This window comes from Falco punctatus, assembly GCF_963210335.1.
Source record: "Falco punctatus genome assembly, chromosome: 8".
Taxonomy (NCBI): domain Eukaryota; kingdom Metazoa; phylum Chordata; class Aves; order Falconiformes; family Falconidae; genus Falco; species Falco punctatus.
This window is the reverse complement of record NC_137588.1, coordinates 37,798,225-37,810,329: the sequence shown is the minus strand read 5'-3', so window position 1 is coordinate 37,810,329 and position 12,105 is coordinate 37,798,225. Positions and strand designations below refer to the sequence as shown.

General features: G+C 35.3%; 1 protein-coding gene across 1 annotated transcript in view; it reads left to right on the top strand.

Moving 5' to 3' along the window:
* LRP1B (LDL receptor related protein 1B) overlaps window positions 1-12,105 on the top strand; it is a gene marked incomplete at its 5' end in the record, with an annotated part of 587,496 nt that overhangs the window by 276,947 nt on the left and 298,444 nt on the right. The window contains 3 exon segments of the mRNA XM_080399306.1: window positions 1,779-1,950; window positions 4,140-4,283; window positions 5,733-5,969. Coding sequence (XP_080255432.1) covers window positions 1,779-1,950; window positions 4,140-4,283; window positions 5,733-5,969 — 553 coding nt within the window.

The following is a 12,105-nucleotide window of genomic DNA, read 5'->3' as shown; positions in this document are numbered from 1 at the left end:
GAAAGACTGATATCTGTTTCTTTCAATATGGGTGAATGATGTTAAAAAATTTTGTCACCCAATTAATCACTGCTATCACAGAAGGAGAAGCATATTTGTTGTCTTTCCACTCAAATGAAAAACTTCTCGAGTTTTTTTGCCAGTATTTGCCAGGATTTAGAATGACTGTTATTCCAAGTTACTCCTCATTAGTCCAAGGAAACAGCAGACCAGAAAACTATTCTCAAGAAATTTCAGGGATTAAAGTTTTTTTTGTAAGTACAAGCATATCAAAAGGCAAGCTTTGTGAATGATATGGGCTTTTATGATTGATAGCCTGGGTGGCTTTCAAAGGGCTATTTTCCGTAGCAAGCAACATTTCCATTCATGCCTAAGATAGCTGGAAAACTGCATGAGGTGTAAAACACAAGAAATGCATTAATTAAATACAAATAATTAAGTTATTATAAAATGCATTGTCAAAACAGTCAAATAATTTTAATAGTGTAAATATTGAAAAGTTCTCATGTGTATTAAATAATAAAGCTTTACACTGAGTGCAAATGAACATAGGGAAGAAAGGATTGTAATGCAGAGATTTCAACAATTTGGTACAGGTGCATCATTGTTCTCAAGGCTGTTTTCCATCTTACTATAATTGGATTGAATTTCTATTGGATCTTAATCAAACACTTCCATTGATCTCAATTATTTTGTTTATTTTTATTTTTATTTTGGGTAATAACAGAATACGATGGCAAGATTTAGCCAACTGGGAGTAATTTCCAGAAAGGACCGAATCATTTGATGCTTGATAGCAGTTTTTATTTGGTTTGCGTTTTTGATTGGGGTGGGTTTTTTTTCGGGGTTTGGTTTGGTTTGGTTTGAAGGTTTTTGGCGAAATACATCTTAATTTGTGAAGTAAATGATCTAAGTAAATACTTTGTCATGAACAATTTATTAAACTAATAAGTTATTCAGCCTGTAAATATCTGAACATCCACCAACAAATTCTCTTTAATTTGTTCAGCTTCCAAAATTGCCAGTTAGATCTTTTACATGTTCTACATCTATAAATGAAGCACATCGGTTAGATTATTGAACACTTCAGGTTCAAACTGTCATTGGCTAGCTAACTAACATCAGGTAATTTTTAATCAATGTACCCAGACACATCACAGATTAATACAATTTTCAAATTCACTTTTTGATAAGCAAGCAGTACCACGTGGCCACAAGCGTAATCAAAGACACCAAGAAAAAAGGAACACACTCATAGTTGATGGAATTTATTTACTTAAGAAAATATTCAGTGGGTATATCTAGCCATACTTGCTTTGTTTTTATTATAACATAATTAAAAAATACATCAATTCAACCTATAAATTGTGTTTTACATATCTATATTTACTATGTTTATTAGTTAATTCTAGTTAATTTATCTTAGTTTGCATTAGTTAATACTAAATAAACTCCTGCACTTTAACAATGAAGGAGTTTTTAATTTAAAAGAGAAAAACTGGGAAATTCAGAGGGTAAATAAATTTGGATTGCTAAATATTTTGAAATTTCTGCCTTTTTTCTACAAAGCTCTTCTAATTATAAACATTGGACTACAAGAATGTGAACTATACTTGTGGATTAGTTTGTGATTATTATTTTGAAATGTTTATCGACATATTCAGAAATCCTCTCATACAGTTTCACATGTACAATTGATAGTAACGTTTATGTTTACAAGTCATATTTATAGCTAAAATATTCAGCTAAAATAATTATATATTTTTTTTCTTTTGCAGATTAGGCATCTTTGTGGTTTGGCAGTTTTTGAAAACTATTTATATACAGTCAATTCAGATAACCTCAACATTTTACGAATAAACAGATACAATGGCTCCGATGTTCAGTCCCTTGCTAGACTTGACAATGCTAAAGAGATCCGTGTATACCAGAAAAGAACTCAAACAGCAGGTAAGATCAAAATTCCTGCTTCTAGGAAACATAAAATGAAATGTTAGGTGTATGTGTGTTTAAAAAGGTTCTTCCAGAAGAATGTATCGGAAGATACAGTGAAAACCTGTCACTGTGGCAAGACTTTGTTGCTTCTTCATCTGCACAGCTTTCTGTATCTCTGAGCTCCTAACGCAACTGCTTCCTGAGCATTCAGCTTGGAGAACTACTCAAAGAACCCAAGTCTGCAAGTTTTCTGGCTCCACACGCTCAGTGCTTTCAGAATTTAACAGCTCCACAATTTTTAGAGGTCTAATACCATCCACATGCTTCAGTCTTGGGCTTTAGAGATTCCTGGTTTCTCTGGGCCAGCTTTTCAGGCAGACTTATATAACCTCAAGAGTGGTCCCATCTTCAGGTTTGCCAAAAAAGCCCAGAGATGTGGGCAGCTAGCTTGCCAAACTGCCAGCACAATTGGTGAGAGAGGAAACTGCTGTTAAGTTCTCCTTGGTTTGTATAAATATCATCTTTGCCATCTCTGAAAGGAATCTTCATTTTCATTTAGAATGAAAAGCTTTTTATAGTCTTAGAATTTTTTATAAAATAGCAAGGGTCAGGCACTGGCACAGGATGCCCAGGGAGGCAGTGGAATCATCATCCCCAGAGGTATTTACAAACCGCATAGATGTGGTGCGTAGTGTCGTGGTTTAGTGATGGCCTTGCCAGTCCTGGGTTAAGGGTTGGACTTGGATGATCTCAAAGGTCTTTTCCAACCTTCATGATTCTATGAATCTGAGGTCCACAATCATCTTGTGACTCTAATCATGTCTCTGATTGCATACTTTCTGCGTTCAGAACAGCAGTGTTATTTGTGGGAACTTTGTGCAAAGATAGCAAGATTTGAAATGTTTACAGCAATACTTTGTGGGGACTTTTTTGATACTTCTGAGCAATAAATTGTTACCATGACTGCTTAGACAGAAAAGCTAATGCATCTATTCTGGTGATCGACGTCAATGTTATTAAACAGACTGACTGCTTTTAGAGAAGTTTCTGAAGTGGGAGCGAACTCTACATTGATGAAGCCTGGGTGAACTAATTTTCACCTTATAGCTGAGGGCATTGATTTGCAGATGTCAGTTCCTGAAGGAGGCTGCAAAGACTCTTTTCCCCCTCTTGTAACCCTGAGGGAGTCAGAGAGGTTGAGTAGAGGAGAGACATGAGCACAGTGTAATCTTTTATTACATCCTGTGATTACTCTGCTCCTCTTGCCCTTTTTCACTCTGCTACTTCTTTTGTTTTGAATGGACATGTTTGTTGCTTGTCAAGATTCACTGTAAAAGCTGTCTTGAGTTTGGTAGAGTTTCTGTATTCCTTTAACAATATCAACCTTAAACCACTTCATTGCTTTTTTTTTTTTTAAAAAAAACAAACAAACTAAAAAAAACTAAAAAAAAAAGCTTGAGGGAAGGGAGAAAGAAGAGGAAACCATTTTTTCTGAGCTAAAATACTGTTGGCCTGTTGTAAGCAAGCTTAGTAAATTTAGGATAGCAAGGTAGATTTTGTTTTCTCATCAGGTTTACATTGAAGAGTTTAAAAAATGATTTTGATATATTAATCTGCTAATTTAGAAGCACACATTTCAAAATATGAAAAAAAAATGAAAAAAATTCGAAAATGAAAGGAATTATTTGGTTTCATCAGCTGGATTTGTCTCCCAGCTGTACAAATACAGAAAAATGTGGCAAGGCTCATTCTGTTCTTCAGTTTCTGCACAGGTATCTGCCCCAGAAAGGTGCTGTCTAATGGAGCTGAATGAATAGCAAACTGTGTTGGCATGGGATTCACTCTGTTCTCAAAAAACCCAACCAATCAACCAAATGAATCAAAGCAAAACATAAAAAAAGGGCAAAAGTGTCAGCTACCCCAGGGAAGTGGTGCCTGGCTAATGCTGTGCAGAACTTTATTCAAAAAGGGGTGATCGCACACAATGATGGGTATGGCTTGATAGCCACAAGATGGCCCTTTAGATTCCTTGTCTGTTTTGGCTACAATTTTAATAAAACACCTTCCTTTGTAGTTATATTCTGCCGAAAGATTTATTGTGACACATGTTCCCTTTCTTTCCTATCTAAACTTTCTACATGCTGATGCATATAATTATCTTGCTTTAAATGGATTTGAATTGTACTGGTTTTCATCCACCCTAGTCAGAAGCCATGCATGTGAAGTGGACCCATATGGAATGCCGGGGGGATGTTCCCACATCTGTCTGCTCAGCAGCAACTATAAAGCACGGACTTGTCGCTGCAGGACTGGCTTCATCTTGGGGAGTGATGGCAGGTCATGCAAAAGTATGTTATTTAAATCAAAGAGTTTGTTAGCTACTAATATTCCAGGGCATAGTTCTGGGTTTTATTTAACATGTTTATTGATATCAATAGAAATCACATGGGCTGCTTTTGGGTAAAATTGGTTTGCAACACGTACCTGACACTTTGTTCATGTACTCCTTTCATTCTCTTAAAATGATTTGATTTGGCTTAGTTCATAGAAGTGACAAATTACAGCTGGGATGCTCTTTAAAGAATTCTTAAAATTATCACAAGTTTTATGTTAATTACTCTTACGTCTTTCTTTATATACTGTGCATTCTTACAGCACATAGGTACTGAAATGCTGTTAAATACTTTGTTACATCCCATTTCTACCCATACAATCAACTTGTAACTCAGAAGCAGAACATTCACGTAAATAACTCAAGCAAGGTTTTTTCTCATAGTACTTTGTGTAAGCAATTTTCATTTGTATAACTACGGCTATTCCGAGCATTAGATATACACAATCTGTTGGTCACCTACAGCGAACCAGACAGTTCTGAAGGTTTTAGGGAACACCTATCTATGTCTGGTGTCTTGATCAAATAGCATTGGTTTAGTTCAGATAAAAAGCATGCAATTAGATACTTTGATGGATGCTGGTAGATGGATAGATTTGACTTCAGTCAAACCTCATATGGTCTTCACTAACAATGCCAACAAAAAATCCAGAGAGGCAATAGGAGAAGTATATATTTTAGAGAATTTTAAGAGGTATATTGATACTATTAAGTATCTAAGGTTTTTTATAAGTATCTTAAATGAAAGAAAATCACTTTACTGTTTCAGTTATTTTTCAGTAATTCAGTTATTATTCAGTAATTAACCTACCTAATTAAAATGTAAAAATATCCTGAGAAATAGGAAATATTGGTATGTATGTTTTGTATCTCAGTCTGAAAGAATAGTGTGTGTTGTTGTATTCCTTCCCATTTGAAAGAAATGTACAGTAATCTTTTGTCTTGTTTGTTTCTGAGAATCTTCAGGTGAAAAATATGGTGGTTCATATTTGCTGGAGTTTATGTCTTGTTAAATTTAATGATTACTAAAGTCATGGTCTCCATTACCCTGATAGATCCTAATGAATTGTAAAACTGCGTGTCTACAAAGATATATATGTCCACATCACAGTAGATGCAAAGTTATTCTGTGATCTACCATTGCTTTTCAGTGTGAACTTTTACACAGAAAAATAATTAGATATAAGCAGTTCACTAAAGTAATTTGTATTTTAATTAAGGTAATGCAATTAGCTAGATTTCCTGAGTTTAGATACCTTCAGAATATATGAAAGTTTAATTTTTGGTATTGAATAATATTCCTGCTCCCCCACTGATTGTGCCAGTTAATTAAACAGTGACATTATGTACTGTAAAGAAGATTAGGCAGCATCAGTTGTTTATGTTTGTAATCTTTCTTTTGCAGGACCAAAGAATGAATTGTTTCTTTTTTATGGGAAGGGACGCCCAGGAATAATACGGGGAATGGACCTGAATACCAAAGTATCTGATGAATACATGATCCCTATAGAAAACTTGGTCAATCCTCGTGCTCTGGACTTCCATGCTGAAACCAATTACATTTACTTTGCTGATACTACTAGTTTCCTCATTGGGAGACAGAAGATTGATGGCACAGAGAGAGAAACAATCCTCAAAGATGGTAGGCAATGCTAACTGGTAGTGACATTCAGAGTATTTTACTAAGGAGAAGCTGAATTGACATTTACAGATAATTTAAAGCCTTATTTGTAATCTCTCATGTAAAACAGACCCAAACTAGACCTTGAACAAAGCTGGAGATGTTTCTTTTTTTACAACTTACTGTTTATTCTTCCTGAGTACAGAAATGTAGTTTGGTCAAGTTGCTCTGTGGAGAATTATTATCTTGTCCATTTAAGCTTATATCCCCCCAGTGAGTTCCTATGTCTCCACTATTCTTTCAGTAGTTAGATACAATAGATCAATAATGTAGCTCTTTGTAGTCATTTGCTGAGCCATCCTGTGTGGTTGTGGACTTCTTAAAACTTCGTTCACTCCAACCTGTATCACATTGTGGATTCTGGAGCTTATGCAACTATTTTGGCAGAGTGAGACTTCCTTAGTAGTTGCAAACTCATTAGAAAAAAAGTATTGTCTTTCCTGATGCATTTTCCATGGTATATGTGGAAGAAACAGGAAGACCTAAACATATTTTAGAACCTTAATTTAGATGTTTGTACTATTTATTATACCAATGAGAGAAAATACCAGCAGTTCTCTAGTTTCCACCTCTCCCACCACACTTCAGAGAGTCTCTCAGTTCTAGAATCTTATCTTGCCATACTAAATGCTATTTCAGTGATAAAACCTCCAATTTGTCAACCCATATTTCTTTCTCTTTTATGGACTCTTTTCATGACAGGCTGCTTCAGCAGGAGGTAACTACTTCAGCTGAAATCCATTCTGCAGTAATTGTTTTCTAGTCCTCAAGAAAATAAGTAGTATGAATATTCATCTTGTCCTTCGGAGAGCTTAATAACTGTACTTGTGAACCCGAGCTCGAGACAGTGAAAGAAACTAAAATACCTTCAATTTAGCACAGGGATTTTCATTCCCTGACATTCATAACCTATGTTTTAATTCAATTGCCACAGAGAAGTTATCTCTAGTTTGCAGCGATATGGTGGTGTTCTCGTATAAGGTCTCTCTGCAGATTTCAGCGTCTGCACAAATCCCTTCAGCAGTAGTTGCAAGCAATAGATGGCTCTTTACCCTGTTTTGGTGATTACTTAATAAAAGGCAGCTGTCTGGGTAAATAATGAATACCCAGCTGTCAATCTGGTAATTCTTCATTTCACTGCAAATATGGAAATGGATAATATACATCACAGAACTTCCAATACTAACTTTCTTTTACTGAACAACACACATTTCATTTTTCAACAAAGTAATCCAAATGTGAAGTAGAGAAAGGAGCAGACAGTATGTTGATTTAAACATTATAAATAAACCAAGGAGCATCCTTGCTGAAAGGTGTTGATCAGGTTAGGGTTAGACTGAGCAAACATGTCAACACGAATAAACTTTGTATACCAAACCAGCAAATGGAAGGCACTCTTTTAAAAAATGTTTAACTGGAATTTCTACTCTTTATAAGTACAACATAGCAAATTATCAATGCAATACCAAAAGAGTTACGGATTATCCGATGATGTATTATTGGTGGTCCTAATACTTACAAAGACCAAAAAAATTTCACTGTCATTCTCTACCCACTCCTTTCCCAGGAGCTTACATTGTTAGAACTTGGTGTAGTTTCATAACTTTAAAGTGTGTTTAAAGAACACTTGTTAATCTATTTTTCATGGTTTCAAAAATTAATATGTCCTCCAGCCATACCACCTCAGCTTTCATTCTTGTCAACTCTCAAGAACTCAGCAGGGACAGATTAAATGGTTCCTTGGTGGATGGCTACTAGAGAAAATCAGGTGTGTCAGGAGGAGGTTTAATACTCGCTCTGAACAGCATGCTGCTAAGGAACTCTATCTGTGGTAGGTGTCAGGACTCAGAGTAGAAGTTGTCATTTTTTTTACTATCCAGTTTTACAAGAAGATATGCTAGCTCAAAACAACAGCGTAACTCAGATAATTACGGTTTGCCTACATGAGAGCCTGATTCTACAAGCTGTTGACTGGGAGTTGAGAACGCTGAGCACCTAACACTGCAGGAGTTTGATTTCCCATATAGTTTCAGCTGTGATTTCTTATTCTTCACTTCAGGAAACAAACTGCTGTGTAGTATTGATAACTATTTGACAGCCCACAGCATGGCCCAGCCTACAGTTGGTGGCACAACTGGAAAAGTGTATTTTCACCAGCAACAGAAATTGCTATAATTAAGGTTTCAAACTTGCAGCTGAATTCAGTTTTTTAAATAAAAAAATGGAACAATCCAGACATTTTTAAAGAGATTTGGGTAACATTCAGTTGGAGTAGAATGAATTCTGGGGTTTTTTTTTGCTTGTCTTTAGCCCCCTTAAGTGGTTTGGGTTTGCTAAGAGCCTTAAAATGTTCTATTATTCACTTGTAAATATTAACAGACATGGTCACGGGCTAACGTTTTGCTTAAATACGGTCAAAATAAGTCTGTAAATATCTTTGGAAGCTGTTTAGCAGGTTGGTATATTGAATAATTATTTTTTCCCCTGTTCCCATGTTAATCCAGTATTTTAGGCTCTGTTAGTGCACTTGATCTAACTGACATTAATGAGCTAGGCCCCTCTTTACCAAATTATACGCTGTGCTTATAATCTCTTGCATACTTATAACCAATGTGGCAAATTGTTGACTCAAGAAATACGAGTTTTTAAAAACTTTGTATCTATATTCAGTATATTTGGAGCCCACATAACACTACTGTTGATTTTAAAATTCTGGTAGTATTTCCAGTTTACAGTTCCTGTTTACTACTTGATGTGAGGCCCACCTAAAGAGTAAGGAAGGCATTTAAAGCTTTTAGATAGTTAAATAAAAGTGAACTTTAAACCATAACTTCACAAAAAGATTGTAAAATGTCTTTGTATGGTTTTGCTGTACAATCCCCCTTTATTTTAAAACATTCTGATATATTTAATATATAATCACCATGAGTCTTTTTTTTTTTTTTTAATTAGACTGTATTTGGTTTAGAAACAGGTGCTCTGAAATTGCTGCAGAAGGCATGGTAGCTCAGCTACAGTAGCTATTAGACTAAACTAAACAGATTTGGAGCAATATGCTTGTATATTTTAGGCAGTATCTAGCATTCTAGTGTAATAGTTTTGCAAATGATATGAAGATAGTCCATATTTTGGCTGTTTCATCTCCCAAGGCAAAAATAAAAAACAACAAACATTTTCATTAAAAAGCTGGTCTTACTGCTATAAAAACTGTGTTTAACTCAAAATGTCTTGGTCAGACAGGTTAAAAATAAAATTGTTTTTTTGGACAAATCACTCGTTGTCCTCAAGCTTGATTTTAGTCATGTCAGTGTTTTCCTGAGTTGAGCAAAATCTGCTGAGATTCCTCTGAGCCCTAAAGGGTCCTTTCACTCCTGAAACTTGTCTTTATTGCCTGTTCTGTTGAACAGTCTTCCTATGTGAAGCTTGGGCTCCCAGATCCTTGGTGAGATGTTCTCTTCTTTTCCCTACCATATTTTGCACTTCTCTTCTCCACATAACCTGATCATTCCAGGACCAAAAGCCACTCTCCCACTTTCAGAGAGTTCCAGCTGACTCTGACATTGCCTTTGTAAAGGAATGAGCAAAGACACTGAGAGACAACAAATAAAACTGACAGTATCCATCAGCCTGGGGAACCTGGCTGAGCTGCTGGCACTGATCTCACCCACTCTGACTAATACACAGCTGTTTTGTACTTTGGATGATTCGTGTCAGACTAAGTAGCTGCTGGGTTAGGTACTTCATCATACTGTTGTTTCATATCCTCCCATCTGGAGAGTGATTTTTTGACACCATTGCTTCCTTCAGGCTTTTTAGATCACAGGGAAAAATATTTCCCCCAAAATATAGTGATGTTTAGGTGTATCTGAAATAGCATAAAAATTTTAAAACCATTTTGGAAACCTCTCAGCATATGCCACTTGTTTTTTTCCATAACCTTCTCACGCTGTGTCTTACAGGATGTTGTATCATGTCTACACCTATGACTATTTACTAAATTTAGACGTAGTTTCTTACGTGAACAAGGTTTAGTTGATACTTTGTTGGGTTTCTTTGTCTCTCTGTAGTATCATTGGGACCTTCAGAATGATTTCAAGGTAATTTGATATACAGGGCAGAGATCCAAGTATAATTAAATGCCTAAAGTTTTGTAAAAATAGGGACATGAGATATCAAGGGCTGTTGACTTGCAAGTTCACTCATATTTTATTGATTTCTGCAGCTGGACATAGCAACATGAACACAGAAATTGTGAAATGGAACTGTAATGGCAAAAAAAAAAAATCACTATTCCTCAGCTAAGTAGTAAAAACCCAAGAACACACAGATACAGAGATAGTCAGGCTTTAATTGCTCCCATGTTCAAAGAACTACATGTTTAAAATTGGCAGCTGGAGATGTTATGTACCTTTAATTTTTGTTACTGTTCATGTCACTGCAGGTGGTTGATTGCACTTTGCAGTTCAAGGGTTAAGGAAAAAAAAAGCCAAACAAATCCTAGGAAGTGTAAAATACATCACAGTTGTATGTATATAGTATATATGTATAAATATAAATCTCCAATAGTGTTTAATTTAACACAAGCAATATGCATAGGGTAGAATGATTAAAAACTTGGCATGATACACAGCATTAAAGCTAGAAAGAATCCTGAACTAATCTATACCTTGCCAATTTCTTCAAGTCAAGTAAACTCATTTCTCAATTACCTTCTATGTTATTGTCAAGCATGTCTTTCCTTTTATGTTGAAAAAAATCTCATTTGCATGTTTATCTTTATTCATCTGTGTTGTTTGTCTGTTGCTGTCCTGCAGACAGAGGATACTGATAATGGAAAAACCAGTTTAAAAATTACTACATGGCTGTCATGCTATGAATTTCAGAAGCCACCAACTTCTCATAATTTGCTGTTTTTAAACATTGAAAGCATTATACCTGAAGTATCACTCTTAATAAGGGGATACTTTTAATTTTTAAATTTTAATATACAGTGTGAGTTCATATCATAATCAATATACTTCAATATTGTATTTTAAAGCATTTTGCTTTTTTTAAAAAGGATATCTATACAAAATTAACAAAAAACCACATTTTGCAAGTACAAGGTATTTGAAAACATTTTAGCTCTGTTGATAGGGAATATGGTGGTATTACAATCACTAAAAAACATTGTTCAACAATAACACTATGAAGTAATTTATCATGTTACAATGCTATTGAGATTGTAACGGCACCTTTTATAGGTGCTGTTATTGCATCCAAGTGTATAAAAAGCGCAGTATTTCATTTATTGGGTAAAACTATCATATTTTATCTTCGTGTACTGTTGATGACATACCATATGTTATCTGCAGGTTATAGTAAGCAGCAAGTTTTCTGTACAGCATTGTTACGTAGGCTGTGAATCAGTAAATGAGCTTTGCATTCCTGTCTCACACAAAAAAAAAATATTCATTTATTGTAGGGAATGAGATAGTTTATTAGAGTGATAGTCAGTAAATGTGTTTGGGATGTAAAAAATATTACTGGTGAAGAGTTTGTCCCAAGGAAAATATGTGTAACGTTGCAAAAGAAAACTAAATGTGCTGAAGTTAACAAATGTTCCTAAGACTTTTCTGATAGTACTTACTGACTGCATTACGGGGAGGCACCTTGGTGGCCAAATCTGAGGGAAGGTTTAGATTATGGCAACACAGCACCACTACACAATGCTGTTACAGAAAAAATGTCTCTGATAACAACCTGAAATGTCCCAAACCAGCACTTCAGGACTTCATGGGAAGCTGTCTGGAAAGGTGAGGGTTACATCTGAGATGTCTGGCAGCACAGTTCAAATAGTAAACAGCTGTGTTGGGTTTAGCAGATTTTCACAAGTGTAGCTGGTATAAGCAGGATTGAAGTAGGATCAGTGATTTTGTCACATCAGCACTTCTTAAAAAATGGTAATATGTGAATTTTTGATGTGCATTGCAATGAAAATGTCTCTGCATATTTGTTTTGAGAAAATCCCTCAAAAAACTTCCAGTGTTGATCAGAAAGTGATGTAAAGCACTGGTGGGAGAATGAATCTGCAGAAAGCTTGTGTCTAGATGGCATT